Source organism: Schistocerca gregaria, chromosome 1, assembly GCF_023897955.1.
Source record: "Schistocerca gregaria isolate iqSchGreg1 chromosome 1, iqSchGreg1.2, whole genome shotgun sequence".
Classification (NCBI taxonomy): domain Eukaryota; kingdom Metazoa; phylum Arthropoda; class Insecta; order Orthoptera; family Acrididae; genus Schistocerca; species Schistocerca gregaria.
In genome coordinates this window covers 360,585,136-360,612,172 of record NC_064920.1, presented here as the reverse complement: position 1 = coordinate 360,612,172, position 27,037 = coordinate 360,585,136, and the positions used below count along the sequence as shown (strand labels likewise).

Sequence of the window (27,037 nt, the reverse complement as noted above, 5' to 3'; positions counted from 1 at the left end):
GTATTTCCTTCAGCTCTGCAAGCACATGCGTATACTCCAAGAAACAGATCCCAAATGGCGTAAGGTCAAACAACTTCTTCTAACAAAACCCGATCACCACTTGTCCAAAGTTTATAAACTACACAACGATGTTTTATTCCATCGAACTTCTCTCCTCTCTGGTAGATGGTGTGTGTGTATACCACACGCATACGTTGAACACCTTATCTGGTACACACATCTTTCCTGGGGCCATTATGGACCTGAAAAATGCAAACGAAAGATTTCTGCGTATTGCTATGTACCAAACTTGCACCATCGAATCCACAAGTTGTTAAGTACATGTCTTATCTGCCAGAAGGCAAAACCCTTCAACCATTCGAACCTAATTCCTCTGAATCCAATTATTACTGAGAGACCAAATCAAGTTCTGGCCCTTGATCTCGCCGGCCCCCTGCCACAAGGGAGGGGAGGGGTGAAATACCTAGTCGCATTGTTGGGTCTTTTCACAAAACATGTGAGACTTTATGCAGTGATATCATCCAGTACACTTCCGATCATCCGTCGAATCGAACAAGATTATTTTCCTCGATTTGGCAAGCCGGAGGCCATTCTATCAGATAATGCATCGAATTTCACTGGCAGACAATGGCGCAATTTTCTTGCCAGACATGGCATCAAACAAATACTTATATCTCGTTTCAGACCGCAATCTAATCCAACCGAACGTATCTTCAAAGAGGTCAATAGATTCATTCGAACCTACATACCTAATCGACAAACCCGTTGGATTGACTTTGTATCTTCATTCGAGCAGATTGTCAACAATCTTCCACACTTCTCAACTGGATTTACACCTGCAGAATTAATGACGAGTCATCGGGAAAGAAATGAATGGTTAGATCCCATACCTAAAATTATAGAACCAGAATTAGATTTAGATGCAAAACTTAGGCAAGCATTGGTATCCTTAGCTGTACAGGCGAATCTACGCAAGAAATCTTATGACAAGAAGGTATCTAAGGATCTTACATATGATATTAATGAAAAGGTACTTTTACGGACACATTTTAAGCCATCGAAGTTGTTGAAAAGAAATCGGAAATGGAGGCTATTGTATGACGGACCATTTGTAGTAATTAGAAAACCACATACAGGATGTTATCTAATAGCGGATCCAGCATCTGGCAGAATTAAAGGATTGTATCACCACCAGGATCTCAAGAAGTATAATGAGGCAAAGTAACAAGCAAAGGAACATTAGCCTAAGGTTTAACCTGTGAAACACTTCGGTATTCAAACACACCAATACAAGTACTCACACTTTAGCGAAAAACTATGGAGGTAATTGAAGATTTGATTTATTATGGCGTACGAAAAAGAAAGCACATTCTATTTGAGAGGACAGATTCTCAGTTAGTTTTAAGTTAGTCATAGGTGTAAGCAGTCCAAGTAGGCTGTTGGCATTGAGGAATGCCGTTATTGGTGAAAGGAGATATGGAAGGAAGTAGCAGATTTCCACCTTCCAACTCCAATGAATATATATGTATGTGAAATATTAGGTTAAGCAATTTCTTTTTCAGCCCTCAAGGTGGAATGTTAGTCTTTAAGTGTACAGAGTACAGCCTATTGCGTGTAAACTGTGCGTGCGTTATTGTAACACCGCCATGAACTATACCTTTTGTTAGCGCGATCTTCAGAATTAAACAGATTTGTGTAGCCAAGTGTTTGAACTGTCAAAAGCAGTAAATAACAGAGAGAGAGAGAGTATCGCGTAGTATTTGATAGTTTTCAGGGGATTCAATCTCAGATTCAAAGTATCATCTACGAACAGTAAGCCTCATAAAGATTTAATAGCTAAGCAACAAAGCATTTCCTTTATTCTGTTTTACAACAGCTGTTAGGTCATGTAGTCGAGAGTGCCACTACATGGAAACAAATACGTTGTACTGACAAGTCTGAAGTATTCCTGATGGTAAACGTTTCTTCTTTAAACATGTAAGATGCACTAAAGTAATTAGCTATTTCACAGCCAAGCCCGACAATCGCCCAGAAGGAAGCGTGAGAAACTAGAAAGCTGTCACCAGATATGACTCACATTATAATAATAAAACTAAGATCTGATATTAGATGAAAGAATAGCCACTTGAAGGCACACGTGACGTATGTCATGCATCTAAGGTCACAAAAATATCCTAGTGTAGTTGTGCTAGAATTTGTATATGTATATAGTGTATTTATGTTCATATTTGATCCTCTCCTCTTCCACTTCCCCATCCTATCCCATTAAAAAAAAGTGAGGATTAGAATTTGACAGGCTCATCTGAGTGCTCTTTAGACGGTTGAAGTGGAAACGAAATTTGTGGGAGGGATCCGTTAGCGAAAGTTTTGTTCTAATCGCGTATCGCGAGTAGCAATGTTGAGAGATTATAATACATTCTGCAAGTAGTACTTGCAGCCAGTAACTTTATGAAGCATGAATCTTCCGGAGAGAAATGCATAAGTATGCTCGACCAGTAGAGACAGAATTTGTTCAATCTGTGCTCTACATAAACAGTGACATTAAAGTTTGAAGAGAAATGAAATAACAAGCTGCTTAAAAGATTTGTTTTAAGAAAAATTTTACCTTTGTAAAAGGGAGAGAGAATATCTGAAATAATCGTGCCCTGATGCACAAGTAGTGGTATTCAATACGCTAATCCGGCGTGGCGTGACTGAAAAGGTTAACAGAATTTTGTGACTGTAAGCAAACTTAAGAAATGTATGTATATATGTAATTTATGGACATTGTTTAATCTTGTAATGTATTTACCTGTGAGTAACTTGAACTGTGAACTTTGAAATCGCAATGTGAGATGGGAGATGTGAATTTGCAGACACCCTAAGACGTTCTAAACAAAATGCGAGTGATAAAGTGTACAAAATACGTGTGCAGTGACGTGTGTACACGCAAGTGCAGGTAGTGACAGCGATCACAGCAAAACATTTTACAAACTATATGTAAAACGTTGGCTTCACTTACCTGTGTGTAAGAAGCATGGCAGGTTGCAGGGACTGTTGTGTGAAATCCTCGAAACAGACGGTGGTATTTTCTACCCAAGTTTTCGATACGCCGATCGACGATGGAGAAAGGACACTAGACGTGTGTTTTCCGCGTGTTCTCATCTTAGCAGAGTGCAAGTGACACACGTTAAACTTCATACAAGCATACACGAGCGCGTGTTGCACTGGACTAGTAACCGGCAACAGCGCGGAGCTGCTTGCAGTTGGACACAAAAATTAACATTTGAAACACAACCGACGCGCGCACTGTGGAGGCGTGTCATTGACCTTAGAATGTTTTCCGTCTCTTAACTACGCATCAGACATTGCTAAAGCTATCACAGTGAAACTTAATTATGAACTTTATTTATTCTGTAAAAAGAGAAGTCTTAGCTTCAAATTAATTTCCATTTAATCAGTCACGTCGGATATTTTGTGATAGATAATTAAATAAAGACAAGGCATTACTGAGCACTGAAACGTTAACTGGAAGGGAAGGTTATCAATCTTGTCCAGAATTCTATAAAAACCTTTACCTGTAAGTCTAGATTATAGCACGAACCTAACACAGGTTTCTTTCTGTTCATTTGCATGTAAACGACCTGATGCTTGATGCGAGACACTAGAAAGGCAACACGAGCGAACACAAAAAAGACGCTACCCAGGGTCGTGACCTCTCGGACGCCGCCGCTCACCGAACGAGAATAGACGTTCCAGACTCCGGTTAAGTGAGCGCGTGACAAATAAAAGTGTACAGTGTAGTGTCAAGTGCAACGTCCTGATTAACAACGACATTCTAAAAGAATCTAATGAAACGTATAAAAAACGTTACTAGACCAAACAGGTCACAGACAATTTTAGAGGACTGTTTAAGTAATTATTTCAATGTATCTGTGTATGTTTGTCTACTGACATGTTTTGTTTTCTATATAGAGTATTATTCATTTATTTTTGTGTGTGTTAGACTTAAGATTGTTTTTTGTCATATTTTGTTTCACAGTAACATCAATTAAGATAACAGTGCAAGGACACCTTACAATGAACTGAGAGAAGTGCCAAAGTGCACAAAAGACACTGAAATACTTTATTTGTTTTAATAACTGTACTGGAAGCATAAAGTAACTAGATGACAAACTCATTCCAATTTTATGTTAGAACGAAAGTAAACAGATGATAAAACACAGTAATGTCTTGAAACTACATGTGAGTCCTGATGATCCTTCTGGAATCATCATGCCTCACATGGGAGGCATTGTGACATTACAGCTTTTATCACTGCGATTTTTAACATGTAAAAGTTTTTTTTCTGTATTCGCGTCAGTATGTGCGAACTTATAACATATACCAATGAATTTTGTAACCAGATATCTTTGCCGCGCTCCTGAAAAGCGCAGAATATCACGATAGCTATAAACTGTTATACGCTGCTATCGATCAGTAAAAAAACGACGCACCTATGTTTCAAAATAACAATTGTCAATTTTTACTTCTGCAGGGAGCCGCACCGCTCTCTAGCTGTCCTCCTGTGAATGTGTTGCGAGTCGGATGCAAAAGTATTGTGCTCCATACTGATATAATCATTTTATTGTAACTTTAAGAGTTTAAGTGATTAAAAATATATGTAGCCACAAACAAGCGAGAATGTGTATCATGAAAATTCGCTCCACCGCCACAATGGGTGGCCATGTTAATGTGAGTTTCCGTTTCATAATATAATACTTGAAGCCTTGAAGTTTATTTAATTTCAAAGAAAATCTCTCAACCTTATTTTCATTAATTATACTTGTGATAATCTTTTCTGTTAAAAGATTTATGCAGCTTATGATCCAGCGTGTGTTCTGTCGGAACAGGAGGCTATCGTGACGACATCGTTATAGTATTTATTCCAAGTTCTTTCAGTTCCATTTATATGTTCGTACAAATCCAATTAGTTGGTCCCTTAGGTTTCTTTCATGTAACTTCTGTCTGTTTTCTCCGCACGATCTTCCTCCGAAAAAAATTTCTGTTCATTTTTTTAGTAATTTTCAATATTGTGAAGGAGAAAAGACAGCCGCCTCCTGCTCCGATCGGAACACCACGACTTTTCTAACGTCGGAGAGTACCGCACGAATTTTCCGCTAAAAGGTTATAGAATTTCTTAAACCTGGATCAATTACACATGTTGCTGCTGTTCTCCGACAAATCTGGTGTGATTAATAGTAATTTATTCTGTCACGACAAAAAGAACCAATTTTACTTTTACCAAAGCAACAAAGCTTTCAATTAAATTACTAAAAAAAAAAAATCATACCAGAAGTTGATCTCTAGCATTTTAACAGTTTTATCTGCCAAGGGGTTTGTGGGAAAAGGGGTGGGGTGGAGGATAGTGTGGTATTTCTTTTGATCTTATACTAATACAGTGAGGTCTCCTACAATTGTCTTATCTGGGCTGGATGGGAGTTGCCTAATCAAATGAAGTCTTGTGTGCATCCCACGCACAATCAGCGACCTGTTAACCATTTCATAATGGTACACCCCTTACTTTGAACTTATGTTTTGGTTACACTGCAAGACGACCACTAATGTGTTGTACCTTGCTAGTATAGTGGAAAGGCCTACTTTTATTTGGTGTACGAATGTCACATTTTAGTTGAAAACAAGCGACACGTGCGGCAATATTTAAGAGAAAGTATGCTTTTGTGAGCATTATTTCGCAAGTGTCAACAATGTGGAGTCACAGAAGCCAGACCACAATTAGGAGAGAAATTCTTTTTCTATTTGAAGGCAGATTTCCATTAATTTCAGATTATTCATTTCATTGCTATAATGTCTAATGAAAAATGCTGCAATTGAGTTACCACTGCAGCTATTGCAGCAGAGACAGCATAGCATGGGAGTAAAGTCTGAACTTTTGTTGGTTACATCACATGTCATTACTAATGAACACTCTCCGTGTGTGTCATTAAAAGTTTGTACAGGAACTGCGTTAGCAGCTGCAATCCATGCAAGGCTATCATGGAACATAATTGTTGCACCAATGTGTTGCCACTACCATAATATGTGAAAAGTGTCTATTCACCAGCAATGAATGGCAACTTTGTACCAGCATTCCAATACAGCACTGCAGCATACAGTTGACATTTCGAGTAGAGGAAAATAAAACATGAAATTGTAAGTGTGAATGTGTGAGTTGCAATAAGCCTGCTTTAGTAAATTACTCATATCACAAGGCAGTAGATGAAAGCTTCACATTATCGCTTTCTATCCATTCAATAAGAGAATCCTTCCTCTATTTCACAGGTGGATTTCATAGTACTTGATTTATCGTTGTGTGTTATGGAGCCTGATCTATAATAATTACAGATCTGTTTGGTAATTTCTTCAAGAATGTTCCTAAAACACTTGTTGCCGTGTCTGCTATTTATCCCAGAATGATAATCTGCATCTTCTTTTTGGCCAATAAATTATAAGCCAGCATTTTACACAAACCCATCTTCATTCCCAATGTGGCATATTATAATCCCAGACCTAGATGGTGTTTGAATTCCTCCTTTCCATCCATTTCAGTCTTTAACCATAGTCTGTGTTCAAAATACAGTTTCACTTGTGATTTTGAATGATTATAATATGTAACTCACATTTACAGTCAATATTCTTAAAAATTATCTGTTATTTTTACGTAATTAAAGCTTAAAAATCATTAAATATCAAGATTTCATCAGGTGACTGAAAAAATTCTGGTATTAGCTAAAGCTCTGATGATGTCACAGACTAGGAGTAAGACAAAGCTATGTGTGTGTTATAGGAGTGTTAGCCGAAGTTACTAGGTTTTTATGTACTTTTTCTACATGTAGTTTAGCTATTCAGTGATGGTCCACTGCTCGTGGTCTCACGGTAGCTTCTCACTTCCTGAGCACGGGGTGCTGGTTTCGATTCCCGGTGGGGTCAGGGATTTTCACCTGCCCCAAGATGACTGGGTGTTGATGTGTCATCATCATCATCATCATCATCATCATCATCATCATCCATCCCCATTATGGTCAGAGGAAGGCAACGGAAAACCACCTCCATTAGGACCATGCGTAGCATTGTTCCCCTACGCTCCATCAAGAAGCATGGGACTTCATTTCCATTTCCATTTCAATTCCGTGATGAAAAACGTATTTACAACTTTTAAGTAACAATAGAGAGGAATGAAACTTCCTGGCAGATTAAAACTGTGTGCCGGACCAAGACTCGAACTCGGGACACTCCGCTGCAGAGTGAAAATCTCATTCTGGAAATAGAGAGGAATATTGTGAATGCTGATAGAGGAAACCTTACAAAAGTTGATGTGTTTATGCTCTGCTCAATTAGAGCAGCAATATGTGCATGGATGGACTTTCTTTTCCCTGTTCCCTGCAACATCATTATACTCGCTCAAAACTAGGCAAATTCAAAACTTTAGGAGATATGCCCATATCTTAGGCGTAGATTGTTGACTATCAGTCATGAATTATGACAAAGAACAATAAAATGATTCTTGACAAATCTTAGTGCTGATTTCCGCTATATAAGACACTCAACAGATGTGCTACCTGCAGCATGCACTATGTGGCGCAGCATATAGTACAATGGACTGCAAACTGCAAACAAGAAAAACACAGGTCTGAATCCAGAAAGGGTCATATATTTTTAAAAGTTTTACTTGAAATACGAAAATAGTGTTACCAAAAAATTGTAGCAGTTGTTTCAATGGTGGAAAGTATTTTATATATATATGTAGCTTGACATTAATCTTTGACAAACTGACAACTGAGGACAAATGCATTTACTTTGCTCAAAAACAATTACCTCATTTGGAAAGCACTGCTATTAGTGAAGATATCAACATGGTCCCACAGTACAATGTGGTGAAGGATGATGAAGTTTTGTATGCGGAGAGATACAAAGCACATACAACACACAAAATAAGGGCTGTGCTGTTTGTGAGTGTAAGCTAACACCAGACTTAACTTCATCTTATGTAAGCTGATGAAACTTCAAAAACTTAAACAATAAGGATCCTAATTAGATAGTAGAAAGATTTTAAAAGAACACATGGTTTCTAATAAAAGTAAATAGTGTGTGGTCACATTAACTAGAAAAATCTTTTTGAATGTTACACATGAGGACAGCTACTGCAAATGTAAGCACATGCAAATGCCAAGAAAAAACAATATACTACATTCCTAAGCTGTGTGGTGAAGTTTTGTAATTGTGATTTGGTTTTCATATAAAAGGACAGTCAATTTGTTTTACAAAATGTTAAAATATTTCTGATGACTGGATTCGAACCAGAAACCTATGGATATCATCTTCGCATATTCGATAGTCCATCACTCTTACCAATCGAGCTACCAAATGATGCACAATGAAGTGAGTATAAGAATAAGTTTTACTAAGAATCTGATGTCATTGTATTTTTTAATTAACTAAGGGAACTTGGGCATCGATGTGGTGGCATTTTGCTGGAGCAGTGCAGCCACTTTTTTCACACCTTCTCATTCGTTGGGACACGCTAAAACAATTTTTCAAGAGTTTTTATGGATGTACTTGTATAGTGTGGCAATACACACAATTTGCAATCAGTTTTCTGAAATGTAAATTCCACAACAAGACATCACTGTGTACAAGTTTTATGATAATAGGAGCAGCGAGGTAGCAGTAATGTCACAGGCATCATATGAATTGAATGGAGCATTTTAGTGGGCTTTCAAATTATTTGAATTTCATTTCCATTTTTATAAAAGAATACAGAATTTCAAGAGGGGAAATAACCATATTATGAGCATAAAATGATGTAATTAACCATTAAGGCGATTCCCAGAAAACAGTCAAATGCTCTATATCTCCTTGACAACTGTACACATTTTCTGATGCATAAGGCATTTTTTACTGTATACATTTTTTGGTGCATAAGGCATTTTTTGTTCTTGCCATCCAAACTTTCTTGCATGATTTGCACTACACCAACTGTCATCAATGTAATAAACAGCCCATTCAGTGTTTCATAAGTCTCTTACTTTATGCAAGAACTCACCTTTTTTCCTGGTACTCAGTTACTTTCCCTCAACTCAGTTTGTATCTGAAGCCCATTTCTGAATAGCATGTCAAATAGTTGTTTCAATCATTTCAGAGAAGTCTTCCATTTCAGTCTTCAGCTTTTTCAATACGCCCACTACGGATAGAAACTGCTTTTCCAAACAGGAGTTGTGGATTTTCCTTCTATGATTCCTTTGTGTAAACTCATCCAATGCAAACATCTGTCTCCTGCCACAACTCATTTTTGATTATACAGACACGAAGTTTCTCTATATTCTCTCGAAATTCCCTTCAGTGTACTTTCACTAATACTGAAACATTCAGATGTTCTCATTACTAGCTGTGATACTGAACTGCTCATGACTTTTCTTTTCTGGCCTCAAAGTAAGCAGGTGCACTGATCGCCAGGAACTTTTCACAACCCCATAAATGATGCATTGTTTGAAAAATGTACAAGGCAACAAAGCATGACTGTTTCCTACATGACAGCAAGGCCCAACGTAAACACTGTAACAATGAACAATGAAATGAAAGTACCGTTCAGAGGTTCGACAATGTATGTGAGCACATGGTGAATAACAACATAAAAACCAATAAATAAAACATGTGATATTAGTGTTTTATACAGATTTATGTCCATAAAAATAACACCTTTGAATGACAACAACAGAGTTAGCTTTATACCTTTTGTGTTGTTTGTACGTATGTCTAACTATTAGACAAATTGTGGCATCCGCCATTGTTATGACAAAACAACTAATTACAGTCTGACTTTTGTGACTCGTTAGACTTGACATCCAACAAAAAATGTCCAGTGAAGCACATCTTCTTTTAAATATTACCAAACATTGCCCCTTTTCAAATGAAATATAATATTTGTATACCAAATAAAAGGAGACACTTCCACAATGCTGGCAAGGTGCAACACATCAGCATTTTTCATGGAATGTAACCTAAATATGAGCTTAAAGTAGTAATAGCCTCAGATGTGTAGTGCACCTCTGACCCATTCAGGAGGACCCTATGGTTCTCAGCCCTATAATGCAAGCCTAGGAAGTCACAGCATAGGGCTGACACATTACAGAAACTTGATAGTCTCTGGTACATGCCTTCCACTTAACTCAGGGCCAGAGGGACAGTGTCAGTCCTGGGAACAACGCTGCAGACTGAAGCTGTTTTGAAATTCTGTGATACACACTGGTCTTCTCAGCCTTCTCCGCCACCAATCGCTGGAATGATTCACATTTGAACTCTGAGCCAAGGTGATGGGAAAATTTCATTTCAATATGCACACCACTTTTCATACTAACAAGAACTATATTTTATACTAGTACTAATATTACTATGAGAGAAAATAATTTGTTGAGCAGCATAGAGACAATAATGAACTGTGTACCATTGGCAAGACTGAGCAAAAAGTATGAGCAAATGTTTACACGTGAGATATTTTTTAATTATAAAGGTTTATGATATACTCTTAATATCTGCATGATTCAATAACATTACTAACAAAGGTTAGTGTATGTGTGTCAAAACAGGTACCCAACATTTGTAACAAACACCAAACTTTTGGGTTCTTAACAGCTATGAGCAATTAACTTTTAACTCACCTACAAACTGATGGACATCTGTGGTCTGACCATAATCTACAACAATTGCTGCTGTTACTAATTCGTCAATCAGCAGTTTGGAAAATCCCTCATGTAGAAGAGCTTCCTTAAGTGACACATGCAGAGCCTCTGCAAGTTCTAAATCTGTTCCTGCCATTAAATCATTCACACTTGGAAATGCAAATCCTGATTTTTGTAGTCCATAGATCCTGAAAGAACAAACAGAGAATAGCTCACTAATTAATGAATTACACACATACATTGCATAATTAATACTTTTATTTGGATAAAGGAATAAAGAACTTACTGGCTAAAAATACCTCATGTACTAGATACACACCACTGTAGTAAGACATATGATGAGTTATGGGGCTACAGTACAGTGGAATAAAGTAAAACAGAAGGCAGCTGTTAAGGAGCCTGGCAAGGTGAAGAGATTGGCCCACTTAGACATAACAGGTAGAAATAGCAAAAGACATATTGCTGGGGCGGAGACCAGGCTGGACAAGCTGTTTGAGTTATAATGGAGGCAGCAGAATGGGCATGGAGTTACAAACTCAAAATAATTGGAAAAGTTTAGAAAATCCAGAATTCCACACCAATACAGTGAATGATGCAGTAAAGATAGGAATTGTCAGGGAAAATGCCAGCTGATTGTTCAACTACTTCCAGCTGCTTCAATAAACCTTTCAAGGTAATAATTGGAAGTAAGGAGCAGTGGAAGAACAAACCTAAATACCTTCCACGAGACAGAGTCTACTTTAGTGATGGATGGAAAACAGATGAAAGTGCAACCTATTTAGGGAAGCTGCTCATGGTATTCCAGGTGAAAATATTTGCTATTAGAGTGCAAGTAGAGGAAAATCTGCATAGTTGCTACAAGATCACGGCATCTACATTCATTCAAACAGCTCTGAATCTCTGTAAGTAGGTCAAAGATTATTGGAGACTGTCATTAAGCACATGTGAGGCTATAGAATAAGCAACAGTGTAAGCCTGCTGTGGGTCCCTTGTCACTCAGGAAACAGTGGCAATGAACAACCTGACAGGCTGGCCAGGATAGGTGCAACAACTCCATTAGATCACTAAGAAGACAGTGAGAAGAAAACTAAGTAGTTGGATTAGGAAGCACCATGCAGAATATTGGACTAAGATCCAAAATAGAAATGTGGAAGCTAACAATGCCAAAGTCGCGTTTCAAGAGAAGTTTGTCATCCTGGACTTAAACAGGAGACAGATTAAACTAATGGGAGGGCCATTGACTGGCCATGGGAAGTTAAGAAAATACCTACAGAAAGAAGTTCCTATGTGCAGACACCGCAGTGAGGAGGACAAAACTGCATCATGTTTAATCATCCAATGAAAGGCTCAGAATATTCCGGTTGTTAATCCTTGAAGAAACTGTTACTAATAAAGAATTGGTAAAAGACCTGCTACTCTTAAAAGGTACCCGCTTTACTAGAATTACAGGGAGAAAAATCACACAATAAACTCAGTTTTGGTGTGGGCAACAGTGCACTAAGATCACAGTTGTTTTGCCTCCTTTGTAAGCCAGTAAAAAGTACAGTACACAGCAACTGATTCATCAAGGATCAAATTGATTCAACAGTCCTTATAAAAGTTTTGTGTGCAGATTGTGGCACTCCTAAGAGTGATATGACATGCCTGGGTGAATGTGTAAATGCAGAGCTTCACAAGATGCTCAACAGAATGCTTTGGGGCATCACAAGTGGATATGATCAATACATCACCCCCGTGCAGTCGCACCACAAATGGCATAGTCTGTACTTGAATGTGTCTGGCAAAAGACTGTTCCTTGCATGACTAATTTCCAGACACATTCGGCACATCCAGATCATTGTCTGTCCAATCCCTGCAATTTACAACATTTTCATGGTGCGTTTTTTAAGATGAATGTTTTTAAAAGATAGAGTTGCTGAATAACTATGGCCACAGTTGCTACAAAGAGTTAACAGTCATAATAATGACTTGTCCATTAAAATATAAGAAGTTGTTTATTAGGAAAATGAGTTTCTAATACCAATAAAGTCACTGAAAAATCTAAAGGTATTTTTACATTTGTGCTACGCATAGCAGATCATCAACTGAAAGTCAGAGAAACTGAACAGATGTACCTAGATGCATACAAGTTAGTAACACATTACTGTAGACGTAATATAAGGAAAGTTGGAATAGCTGCATACACAAAAAAGTGGAAAAAAAAGTCCAAGGCCTCAGAGCTCAGTGAATACTGCACTGAAAAGCTATTTGAGCAATGTTATTCAGTGACAGATTTGGAAACATACAAAACAGAATTTCTGACATTGTAAGGGGGATACTGTAATGCCTTTTATACATTATAAGCTCATTACAGACTTCAACTATTCTATCTCCCTTTATTTTACACTGTACAATTAATTACTGAAAACTAGTGTATGCAGATATAAGTGACATCTGGTGAACCTGCAACACAAACATCTTGTGGCTACTGTATGGCAGCTTGTTTTGAACAGTAGTGATACTGATAACATGACTCATACATATGATGTTATTTATATTGATGCTGGTGCCGATTTTGCATTTAACATTTGACGATGCCACTATGGCTGCAGAACATTAGGACTCTGTTTTTATAAAACAGGTATGCCTCTTCATACTTAAAGTGCTCAAATGCATATATTAGTCAGTAGTACTTTTCATTGTGGTCTATTTATTGTTTTTAAGCTATAGACAATCTGTGAGTGTATTTACATTTTTTCCCATTTTTCTGCAGATCTGATGATGGTCATTATAGGCCAAAACTGGTAATCTGTTAACAAACAGTTTGTGACCACAGACGTAAATTAAAGGAAACTTATTGTATATATGGGTCACTGTTTTATTCGCAACAATGTCGCAGCTTGTGAATCAGATTTTTGTACTTTTTAAATATTTATGGTATATGAAGTTCAGAAATCAAGTATCGATGACAAAGTTGTTTAGTGTGTATCTAAAAAATTCTCAAGTAAATCATCTTTAATGCCCCATAGCAAGGTTATTTTTTGAATGCCCTATGGGTCTCTGTGGTAGAATGCTCTCCTACAGCATGATTGACCTGAGTTCAATTCCTAGCCTTGGTAAATTTTTAAACAAAAGTGCATGTTACATGAGCATTTTCATGAAGCTAGACTACATAAATATGAAAAAACTTAATTCGTAGTTTTTTTTTTAAATCTTTGTTCATATAACAATGGAAACAATCAATTATTGACAAAGTTATATAAATGGATAGATAAAAAAATTACTAACCAAGCAGCAGCAGAACACACATATAAAAGACTTGTAATTAGCAAGCTTTCAGAGCCAGTGGCTCCTTCTTCAGACAGAAGGGTTGAAGAGGAAGGAAGAAGGTTGAAGGAAAAGGACTGGAGAGGTCTAGGAAAAGGGGTAGATTTTGGGAAAATCACCCAGAACTGCAGTCAGGGGAGAGTTAACTGTATGGGATGAAAAGGAAAGACTGATTGTTTTGAATTGCATCAGACGAGATTTGAAAACCTAAGAGCTTAAAGGTGGACGACAGGGTAATATGAAAGACTACTAAGACATTGTGGAGTTAATAAGAGTGAAAAGCTAAGTGCATTGTACAGAACAGAGGTGGGCAGTGAAAAATAGATGGGAAAGACAATGAAAGATATAGAAAAATAAAACAGGGTGAAGAAAAGGGTAGTTACAGTGAAGAAATGCTGAGACAGAAGAAATAAATGTAAATTAAGGCCAGGTGGGTGGCGAGAATCAAAGACATGTTGTAGTGCTAGTTCCCACCTGCGGAGCTCTGAGAAAGTGCTGTCTGGGAGAAGAATCCAGATGGTGCGTGTGGTGAAACAGCACCAAGGTTATAAATGTCATGTTGTAGAGCATGCTCTGCAACCTTACGTTGTGAGTCACCAGTATACACCCTCTGCCTGTGCCCATTTATCCTAATTGATAATTTGGTGGTAGTCATGCCGATGTAGAAGGCTGAACAGGGTTTACATAATAGCTGGTATATGACGTGTCATTTCGCAGGTTGCTCTCCATTTGATAATATATATTTTGCCAGTTACAGTGCTATTATAATTGGTGGTAGAAGGATGCATAGGGAAAGTCTTGCAATGGGGACAGTCACAGGGGCAGGAGCCACAGGGTAGGGAGATGGGTGCAGGAGGAGGATAGGGTTTGACCAGAATATTGTGGAGTTGGGAGGGTGATAGAAAGCTGTTCTAGGTGTGGTGGGCAAAATTTCAGACAGAGTGGATCTCATTTCAGGGCATGATGTTAAGAAGTCATGGCCCTGTCAAAGTAGCTGATTAACACATTCCAGACCAGGGTGATACAGAGTCACCAATGGTGTGCTCTGAAGCTGTTTTGTGGAGGGATCATCAGTACCAGGATTGGATGTGATGGCTCGGGAAATCTGCTTTTTAAATGGGCTGGTGGGGTAATTATGTACAGTGAAGGCTGAGGTGAGAATGGTGGTGTATTGCCGCAAAGAGTCTGTATCCAAACAAGTATGTTTGCTTTGGATGCCAAGGTTGTATGGGAGGGAATGTTTGACTTTGAAAGGATGGTAACTGTCAAAATGTAAGTGCTATTGTTTGCTGGTAAGTTTAACGTGAACGAAAGTGTGTAGCTGGCCTTCAGTGAGGATGAGATCAACATCAAGGAAATTGGGATGGGATTCAGAACAGGACCATGTGAAATTTAATTGGGAGAAGGTATTCAGAGATTCCAGGAATTTTAGCAGGTCAGCCTCACCATGAGTCGATATAGGAAAGACGTCATCAATGTATCTAAATCAAACCAGGGGCTGAAGACTTATAGATCCCAGGAAAGCCCCTTCCAAGCAACCCATGATAAGGCTGGCATAGGAAGGAACCATCCTGATTCCCATGGCCATACCCTTGGTCTGTTTGTATGTCTGCCCCTCAAAGGTGAAGTAGTTGTTGGTATGTATAAAGTTGATTAAGGTGAGTAGGAAGGATGTCATAGGTTTGGAATTAGGTGGGCACTGACTGAGGAAATGTTCAGTAGGAGACAGACCATGTACGTGGGGGATATTGTAATAGAGGGAAGTGGCATCATTGGTGAAAATCAAGGTGTGTAGCGGGAGTGGGATGGGCATGGATTTCAGACGATCTAGGAAATGGTTGGTATCTTTGATTTAGCAGGGGAGTCTTTGACCTGTGGGTTGCAGGCCTTGATCAACAAAGGCAGAAACCCTTCTGCCTAAAGAATGAGCCACTGACTCCGAATGGGCCACTGACTCCGAATGGGCCACTGACTCCGAATGCGCCACTGACTCCGAATGCGCCACTGACTCCGAATGCGCCACTGACTCCGAATGCGCCACTGACTCCGAATGCGCCACTGACTCCGAATGAGCCACTGACTCCGAATGAGCCACTGACTCCGAATGAGCCACTGACTCCGACTGGAGCCACTGACTCCGACTGGAGCCACTGACTCCGACTGGAGCCACTGACTCCGACTGGAGCCACTGACTCCGACTGGAGCCACTGACTCCGAATGGAGCCACTGACTCCGAATGGAGCCACTGACTCCGAATGGAGCCACTGACTCCGAATGGAGCCACTGACTCCGAATGGAGCCACTGACTCCGAATGGAGCCACTGACTCCGAATGAGCCACTGACTCCGAATGAGCCACTGACTCCGAATGAGCCACTGACTCCGAATGAGCCACTGACTCCGAATGAGCCACTGACTCCGAATGAGCCACTGACTCCGAATGAGCCACTGACTCCGAATGAGCCACTGACTCCGAATGAGCCACTGACTCCGAATGAGCCACTGACTCCGAATGAGCCACTGACTCCGAATGAGCCACTGACTCCGAATGAGCCACTGACTCCGAAAGCTCGCCAATTCCAACAGTCTTTTATGTGCGTATTATGCTGCCACTTGGTGAGTAGATTTCTTATCTATCCAATTATATAATCTTTGTTAATAATATTATATAAAAATGGTAATTAAGAATTTATGTTTGCAATGAATACTGGATTTTTGTGTACAATATGTAATTAGAAATAATTATATTAATAAAAATGATAGATATGTGTTAATTAGTACACATTTGACGAACTTCATATTTAAATGATGTAGGGAAGAAAACTACAAACAAGAATGCTGAAACAAGACTGATTTTTTCACTATCTTTTTATGCTCTCAGAACATTCACTTTTTTTTTTTTTTTTGCCAAGAGTTGAACCAAGGCCCCTCTATGTGGCAGGCAAACATTCTACCACAGAACCACACTACTGGACTAAAAATTGGCTTTGCTTTAGGATATAACAACAGATGCTCAAAAAATTTCAAAGTCAATTTTCTTGAGAATGACAGAGTTGCATTGACTGGTTTGAGTGATTGATATTTGAGTTCTCAACTTCATGTACCACAAATATAAAAAAGTACAAAAATCGGATTGCCATTGTGGTCTTCTTGTTAGACTGGCAGTGCGTACTCCACTATCGAACATCAGTTTTGCCAATTGAGTTGCTCAAGAGAATATAAAAATCATTAGCACACTAAAAAATATTAGCTATTCTGGCAATGATGATATACTAGCCAATGTACCAAAATCTTATGCTGACTTGATGGGGCCCCTTTGAGTTATTTTTGTAATCAGTCAATGAGACAAGGAATACTTCCTAAAGCTGAAACATGTAGTAGTAACAGCAATATGCAAAAATGGAAACCAATCTCCCTCCTTCTCCTGCTCTCAAAATTTTTTGAGAAACTAGCTTTAAACAGAATACTGAACCACCTTCTGAGAATAATCTTTTAACAATAGCTCAGTCTGGCTTCCATAGTGGCTTCCCTTCAAGAGTATCCAATATATGACCTCATGAACTTAATTCTAGTAGAATGTCTTCTTCTTCTTCTTTTTGTACTTCTTGGTTGCTAAAGGACTTGACGATCCTATGCCAATCTGACATGTTGCCTTCAAAAGCTTCTGTGTCTTCTGCTACTTCTTGCCTATTATTATTAATGGCCACACTTTGGATATTACTTTAATTTCATATAGTCATATCCTCCTGGGTCTCCTGCTTGGTCTTCTTCTTGAATATTACTGTAACCACATGGCCTTCTCATCTCATTGCCTTTCCACTGAAGTTTCTGGAATTTATTAGTCTCACTGTTATTGCTTGTTGTGATAACATGTGGGTTTCTGTGTTGTGTCTCCTCTTCCAGCTCTGTGGTTCATTACCATAATATGGACTGCAAATTTTCCTACAAATTTTGTTTTCGAAAACTTTTAACCAGTGTTCTTCCAGTTTAAACTCCTTGTTTCTGCTTCTTAGGTTAGGGCTGATCTGTGGGTTGCTTTACATAGCTTCATTTTAGTTTGCCTAGGCTCATCAGAACCTAGAAGTTTCTGTATGGAGTAGTAAACACAGTTAGCATTTTGCAGTCTCATTTTCAATTCTACTTTCTCTGATTTTGTTCACCAGTCATTGATGCAGAAATTTGAACAGTTCAGTGGGTCCGAATTTATATTTTCTGATTATCAGACATGATTGGTTGTTTTGTTCAACTCTACATCTGGTACCTAGAAGTAATTTTTATTTGTTTGAAATTTCACAATACATGTTTTTTTTTCAGATTAAGGATAAACCATTGTGAACCATTTGTTAGTATGTACCATTATTCTCCAGGCTTAATCTGATAACAGATATTTTATTAATACCATCTGTGCATTCTAACACCTTTATTTCTTTGGATGATCCCAGTGGGCAGTTTCTCACAACTCTCTCCAAAGCTACATTAAGAAGAAGAGGGGCAGAGACTCCTCCTGTCTTGGTCCAAACTTTTTGGTCACATTTTATTTCATTTAGCAACACCCTGCATATGTTATGATCCACACATTTTACAAAGATTTACAAGTTTAATCAGAAATCCAAATTTTATCATTACATTCCAAAGGCTTCGTCTGTAGATCAAGTCAAAGGCGTTCACAAAATTCATGAACAAGTAAACATCCTTTTTGTTTACATTTCCATACTTCACTTTTGGGTTTAGTAACGAATAAGAAAATAGGAATGCATGAAAGCAACTATGAGCAACATAGTGAGCACACTATGATTACATGATGCCCACACCTACTACAGTAGTACACATTTATATGCCAACTATCTCTGCAGCTAATTAACAATTTTATGATGATATAAAAGAAATTATTCAGATAGTAGGTTTAATTGTGATGGGGGACTGGAATTTGATAGTAGGAAAAGGAAGAGAAGGAAAAATAGCAGGTGAATATGGATTCAGGAAAATGAATGAAAGAGGAAACTGCCTGGTAGAATTTTGCACAGAGCATAATTTAATCATCACTAACACTTTGTTTAAGAATCATTAAAGCAGGTTGTATATGTGGAAGAGACCTGGAGACACCAGAACATTTCAGACTGATTATATAATGGTAAAACAGAGATATAGGAACCAGATTTTAAATTGTAAGAAACTTCCTGGGGCAAATGTGAACTCTGGCTACAATTTATTGGTTGTGGACTGTAGATTAAAATTGAAGAAATTGAAAAAAGGTACAAAATTACGGAGGTGGGACATGGGTAAGTTGAAAGAACCAGAGGTTGCTGAGAACTTCAGAGTGAGCATTAGCCAATGGTTGAGTAGAACAGGGGAAAGGAATACAGTGGAAGACGAATGGGTACCTTTAAAAGATCAAATAGCGAACGCAGTGCAGGATAAAATGGGTAAAAACACGAGGCCTGATATAAATCCTTGGATAATACAAGAAATATTGGATTTAATGGGTGAAATGAAAAAAAAAATGCAGCAAATGAAGCAGGAAAAATGGGAATACAAATGTTTAGAAAATTAGATTGCTAGGAAATGCAAATTGGCTAGAGGACAAATGTATAGTGATGGGGCAACTGACTGTTTTCAATAACACACTGGCCAGCTGATTGCTTTTTGTTTCTTCAGTCGGTTTTTTCAGTCAGATGAAACAAATGAATGAAACTAGTCTCAGGAGCCATGTCAGCTATATGGATGTTTTCATTCACTCACCATGTTTAAGTGGTTTCACTCAATACAAGACAACCGACTGAAAGAAGTCTCCATCGGCTGTGGCTGTTATATGAATGTTTTCACTCACTGATTTAGTTTGAGTGATTTCATTCAAAATCAAGACAACCAACTGACACAAATCTGTCAACTGTGGCCATTACATGAATGTTTTCACTCACACACGTGGTTTGAGTGATTTCATTCAATGCGAGACAAATGACTGAGACAAGTATCTGTCAGCTACATCAGTTATATGAGTATTGGAGTTAAATCACTCAGTCCCAGAGACTGTGTGATTTAACTCCAACACTTTTTCACGATTTTCCATGGGTGTGATGGCCAATGGGGGCGGGTGGATGGCGCCACTGGCATAGACTGCCAGAGATAAGAGTGCAGCCAGCCCAAGGAGGTAGTGTGGTGGCTGGCACAAGCAGCACTACTAGGATGTGTGCTAGCGGCGATGCCAGCTGGCAGCAGCAGGATGCTCGTGTCGAGTGTGCAGGACACGTAGCTACAGTTAGATAGACTAGCTGGTTTCACTTGAAAAGAAAGGATAAATAACTCAAGCAGTATGCAGGATTGTCGACTGTTTTGATTCATTTGCTGCCGCAGATTGGTTTCACTCAAAGGAAATGAATGTGTAATACCGTATTAACTCGAATCTAAGCTGCACTCGAATCTAAGCCGCACCTGAAAATGAGACTCGAAATAAAGGAAAAAAAAAATCCCGAATCTAAGCCGCACCAGAAATTTGAGACTCTAAATTCAAGGGGAGAGTAAAGTTTTTGGCTGCACCTCCAAATCGAAACAAAGTTTGTCCATTGTAAAATGGTACACAATTTAGGTCGAATGAATGACTATATAGCTACAGTAGTTTGGTTAGTCGTAAGCTTACCCGGTAGTCATTGCTATGCGTCAGGCGCTCCGTCCGTATTTATACGGGTACCCTACCTTTTTTACGTGCTTCATCTGGTTTGAATCGATTGCTTATTTTGCTTTGATCTGATAAGTGCTGTTTTCTTTGTCATAGGTGTTTACGTCACTCTAAGCTGAAAATGCATTACTGTACTGTGTCACCCATTGTTTGTCGTATTCTGATTGTGCGTGTTTACGGCCTGTCGCCACTCGAGGCATGGCTTGCTTTTGTGCGCGCTACCGTCGCTTACAATTAAAGAAAAAAAGAAAAAGAGAAAGTAATCGTCTCCTTAGCGAAACAATGGCAAGAGACTGCTATTTGTTGTTACTTACACTGCTGCTTTCTTTGATAATGATAAACAAGAACCTAATAATAGACTGCGTATGATAGAACATGTTCTGAACGAGAGTTAGGCGAAAATGTTTCTCTGTTTGAAAATCTTTGCGGCCGCTTCTTTAGTACATCAAATTCTGCACAGAAATTAGAGTCATCTTAGAATTAAAAATCTAGTCAGTTGCCACCATTTCTAACCATATCACTATTAGGCATAAGAATAATACGAATATAAACATGACACGATACGTATATTTTTCCGCGTTTGCTGTTGTCTCACTCTAGTTTCGTAGTTTATTAGGCATATATGAGATAGCAGCAAACACGAAAGAATACATGGCAAAATGTTGATATTCGTATTATTCTCACAGTGAAGACAATTCTGCATGTGATTCACATTTCATCAGATTCCTATTAGTAACCATCTCTTCTCACAGGTAGGAAAAAATTCAGAAAGTAAAATTGGCCATATTGACAAACATCCCAAACAGTCGTGCATGTCGGATTTTCGTAGTACATCGAAATTCTGCTACATTCGAAGATGAACAATACGGAATTTATATTTACTTCATTGGATAATGTATGAAAATGCAATGGTTGAAACTTGGGGCGGAGAAAAAAAGCTCGTGTTCCACCTTTTTTTTTTTTTAATTTATTTACTGACGCGGAGGTTTTGGCGCCAGTATTTATCTTTGTGCCTACAAAGCATGCCTGTGTAGCGCTACATATATTCGATGGCAGAAGTTAGTTGTGGCAGCACCTACCAACATTTTTCAGAACTTCCACTTGCTTTGCACTCGATTCTAAGCTGCAGGTGGCTTTTTGGATTACAAAAACCGGAAAAAAAGTGCGGCTTAGATTCGCGTAAATACGGTAACCCAACCGATACACAGAGCTACAACCGACTGATTTGCTTGTTTCCATTTGGTTGCTCCCTAAGACTGGTTTCATTCAAAAGAACAAATGAATAATTTAAACAATACATAAAGTTACAACCAAATGAGTTGATTGTTTTCCAACAACTGTCTGAACTGACTGTTCATCTGATTGTTGCCAACAATACAAATGTAAGGATTTAGAAGCATATTTCACTAGGGGAATGATAAATAGCACCTACAGGAAATTACAGAGGCCCTTGGGGAAAAGAGAAGCAGCTGTATGAATATAAAGAGCTCAGAGGAAAACCACTTCTAAGTACAGAAGGGTCAGCTGAAAGGTGGAAGGAGTATACAGGGCGTTACAAAAAGGTACGGCCAAACTTTCAGGAAACATTACTCACACACAAAGGAAGAAAATAAGTTATGTGGACATGTGTCCGGAAATGCTTACTTTCCATGTTAGAGCTCATTTTATTACTTCTCTTCAAATCACATTAATCATGGAATGGAAACACACATCAACAGAACGTACCAGCGTGACTTCAAACACTTTGTTACAGGAAATGTTCAAAATGTCCTCCGTTAGCAAGGATACATGCATCCACCCTCCGTCGCGTGGAATCCCTGATGCGCTGATGCAGCCTTGGAGAATGGCGTATTGTATCACAGCCGTCCACAATACGAGCACGAAGAGTCTCTACATTTGGTACTGGGGTTGCATAGACAAGAGCTTTCAAATGCCCCCATAAATGAAAGTCAAGAGGGTTGAGGTCAGGAGAGCGTGGAGGCCATGGGATTGGTCCGCCTCTACCAATCCATCGGTCACCAAATCTGTTGTTGAGAAGCGTACAAACATTTCAACTGAAATGTGCAGGACCTCCATCGTGCATGAACCACGTGTTGTGTCGTACTTGTAAAGACATATGTTCTAGCAGCACAGGTAGAGTATCCTGTATGAAATCATGATAACATGCTCCATTGAGTGTAGGTGGAACAACATACTGACGAAACTAAAATGAGCTCTAACATGGAAATTAAGCGTTTCCGGACACATGTCCACATAACATCTTTTCTTTATTTGTGTGTGAGGAATGTTTCCTGAAAGTCTGGCCATACCTTTTTGTAACACCCTGTATAGAGGGTCTGTACAAAGGAGATGAACTTGAAGGCAACATTATACAATGGGAGGTGGACCTAGATGAATATAAGATGGGAGATGATATACAGTGAGAAGAATTTCACAGAGCTCTGAAAGATCTAGCCGAAACAAGACCCTGGGATATCCCATTAGAATTACTGATAGTCTTGGAAGAGTCAGCCACGGCAAAACTCTTCCAACTTGTGTGTATGATGTATGAGAAGGTGAGATACTATCTGACTTCAAGAAGAATCTAATTATTCCACTTCTAAAGAAAGAAGTTGCCGACAGGTACGACACTTACCGAACTATCAGTTTAATAATTGACAATGTTTGTAACATGGCGGCCAATGTGAAAGTTCGACATGTTTCTCTGAGGAGAAGAGTTAATTTTGGTGTTAAGAAGACTGCAGGGGCAAATTTTAAAGGTGAAATCAGGAAGTTAAATGAACGTGTGTCAAGCTTACAATTTATAATCAGTGCTCTCAAAGTGGATATCTCAAATTTTCAGCTTGGAAAAAGTGAGCAGAATACTTGATAAGTTCCATAATGCCTTGCGCCCACTAGCGAAAAGTGGACTAAAGTCACTTACAGAAACAGCAAGCAAGAACTGCAAAATCGTATAAACGGTAAAAGTACCGATGACACAATCTTTGTGCATGAAAACCCTTTTGAAGAGGTTTTAACTGTAAATTGTGATATTTCAACAAGCTGCATCAAACCACATGCAGAGAAAAAGGACATCATAAAGAATGATAGAGTAATTTTCAACCACAGGGGGGGGGGGGGGGGGGGGGGCAACAATTCAACCGCTAGTGTAGTCGTCGACAGTGAATCAAAATCAAGTGTCCCCAAGATGGATTATCGACTAATACAGACAAAAAAGACAAAACAAACAGTGACACCATGCAACATCCAAGTCCCGGCAGGTCTAAAAACAGTTATCATCAACCATCAAAAGCTTGTACAATACACCCATTTGCAGATAGTCAAGGGTGGAACATAGCAGCCAAATTTCAGTCTAGAAGCAGTCAAAAAATAACTAGCATAGTGAAACCAGAAGCAAAATTTCAGGTAGTGACTTCCATAAACCATGACATGAAAACAGCAACAACAAATAATGACTTTTTCGTCTTCTTAGTGGGAACAAATGACGTAGCAAAAACAAAATGAAAGGCTTAGTAATCTCACTTAAAAGAAGATTACATGAGCTTAGAAGCTCAAACATGCCCTCTTCTCTGTTCCACATTGAGATGACTTGCCAATGTGGTTGTGTGTAAATAAAGAAGTACAAAGTGCAAATAAACGAATCCTAAATATATGCACGAGATTTGAAAATGCTACATTTGTGGACATAATCTGTGTAGGAAGAAGATTTCACACAGCCTATGGCTTACATCTCAATAGACTATGAAAGGACTCAGTAATAAAATGGATCCAAGAAGTATAGAACAGCAAATTGAATGTACTGTGTTGTGCTAAGGAGGCCATCCCTCTCAAGGACAAAAATAACAAATACTTTGGAGAAATGCCAGGTCAGTAAAATGATATATTGGCAGGACAAGAGGAATATTTTTTTTACGACAATAAAACCTTCCACCAGCACACCACCAGATGTAGATGTAAGTGTTTTATATGTGCCTCAAACAGAAGTCATTCCACGTGAGAATAAGTTATTACTTTTGCATTATAATGTACAAGGTTTAGGAAACAAAGCAGATGCTTTTGAATCATTTATCACAGGACTATCTCCATATGTAGTAATAGTTACAGAACACTAGAAAACAATGGACAACATTCAATATTGCAAATTAGAAAGCCACAATCTAGCTACGTTCTACTGCAGAACACGCAATAAAGGTGGTGGCGTTCCCATCTCCTCAAGAAAATGTAAGTTCATAGCCATCATGGAAAAAAAGTGCTATGGGGGAACAATTTCTGTGTTGACAAAGATTTCGAAATTGCAATTCTTAAAATCACATTTTGGACTGTTCCTTTCTATGTCATAGGTGTGTATAGATCGCCCTGTGGAAACTTTGGTGCTTTTCTGAAATCACTTGATGGAGTTTTAAGTAAATTAATTCCAAGCTGCAGAAGTGTAAATCTTGTCATACAGGATGATCTGAACATCAACACTACATGATGGTCAAGAAAAAAAATGTTTTACAGATTGTATCCTGTCTTATGGGGTTCAAGACCTTGTTGGACTAGTACCCACCAGAATAGCTAATAAATATAGTAGTTCAATAGATCATGTAATCGCAAATTATGACCACATCATCTCAACAGATGTAATAAATAGTCACCTCTCAGATCATTTAGGCCAAGCATGCTAAAATGTAATACCAAATTCAAACCAAGAAAAATGTACAAGCACAGGTGAATATTATCTGCAAACAACATTGCTACACTAAGACATAGTTTAAGACAGGAATCATGGGAATCAGTTATGACTACCACTGAGGTCAACAATAACTGGAACGTGTTCACACAAATTATGACTGAGCACCTACAGCCATGCCATTAAAAAAAAGTGAGTTTCCAGAAAAATCAACCCTCAAAATCAAAACTTTCGCAATTAGATTTTAAAACAAAAGATCTGAGAGAAAAAATGTAAAACATGTATAACTTACACAAACTGACTAAACATAATTACATAAAGAACTCTACAAGCAGTACAAACATAAGTACCTCAAAGAAGTCAGGAGATTAAAATCAGAATGAATCAGCCAACAGATACGAGGTTCAGATAACATTTCAAAGGCTTGCTGGTCAATTGTAAATACAGTCAGAAACAATGAAACAGAAACTAAAATTAATAATGTACAATTAACTGTGAGTAATGAATATATCTCTGATCCTCTTCTAGTCAGCAATATTTTTAATAATTACTTCATAGATTCTATCAAAAATGAAACAGGATAGACAGAACACTTGAGTCCTGTAACAAACAGAACTGCAGTACACTACTCGCAGTAAGCATATGTGACATCCTGCAACTTATTGATAACTTGAGAAACAAAAAAAAAAAAATCAGCCGGATTAGATGAAATTTCTCCATATCTATTGAAGAAAAACAACCATGAACTAATGAAACCATAAGTTCATCTAATAAACTGTGCTCTCAAAGACAGTGTGTTCCCTGACAAGTTGAAACTGTCTGTAGTGAAACCAATACAAAAAAGGGGGAAATAAAGCATGTTCAGAACTACAAACTCATTGCCCTAATCTCAACTTTCAGCAAACTGATAGAGAAAATAATATTTAAGAAATGTTGGAACAGTACAACAATGCTGACATATTAAGTGATTTCCAGCATGGTTTCAGAAGAGGTCAAAGTACACCTGCAGTACAATTTGTCCATCATGTACCTAAAAAAATAAATGAAAAATCCCAAGCAGCAGAAGTATTCCTGGTCCTCTCAAGGACTTTTGATAGAGCTCATCATCAGATGCTCTTATTAAAAATTGCGAAGAATGGTTTCACTGGAAAGCTCATGCAATTGCTAGAAACATATTTAAAGGATAGATAATGGTGCATGGATATTATGTACTGTAATGGAGAAATACTGGAGAGGAGAAGGTCAAGTGTAAGAAATATAAATTTTGCTGTTCCTCAGGGCTCCATTTATGGTCCAGTTCTATTCATATGCTATGTAAATGATTTCCCAATTTCTCTTGACAATAAGCAATTGATCACTATGTATGCAGACAATACAACTGGTGTCTGCTATGCAGACAATGAGCCCAGCCTAGTTGAAGAGATATGTAACTTTACTGAAAAGGCAAGAGCTCACTTTGAATTGTAGAACCTAAAAGCAAACATATAAAAAAAAATAATACTATTCATTTTAAACCAAGTGGTCCAAACAGACAAAATACTGTGATTGATGAAATTCTGCCAGAAACCTGTACAGAGTGTAAATTCTTGGTTTTATGCATAGGTGATCGACTTTCATGGATGAAGAAGATTACCACCATATCTTAATTCCGAAACCCTAAGGAGTGTATATTGTGGATTATTGTATGCTTTCT

At 38.3% G+C, this 27,037-nt stretch overlaps 1 protein-coding gene across 1 annotated transcript in view; it reads right to left on the bottom strand.

Annotated features, from left to right (window-relative positions):
* The window catches only part of LOC126346176 (prenylcysteine oxidase 1-like), a 90,464-nt gene that overhangs the window by 17,821 nt on the left and 45,606 nt on the right, over positions 1 to 27,037 (bottom strand). The window contains exon 4 of the mRNA XM_050002165.1: positions 10,674 to 10,882. Coding sequence (XP_049858122.1) covers positions 10,674 to 10,882 — 209 coding nt within the window. The remainder of the gene's footprint in view (positions 1 to 10,673; positions 10,883 to 27,037) is intronic.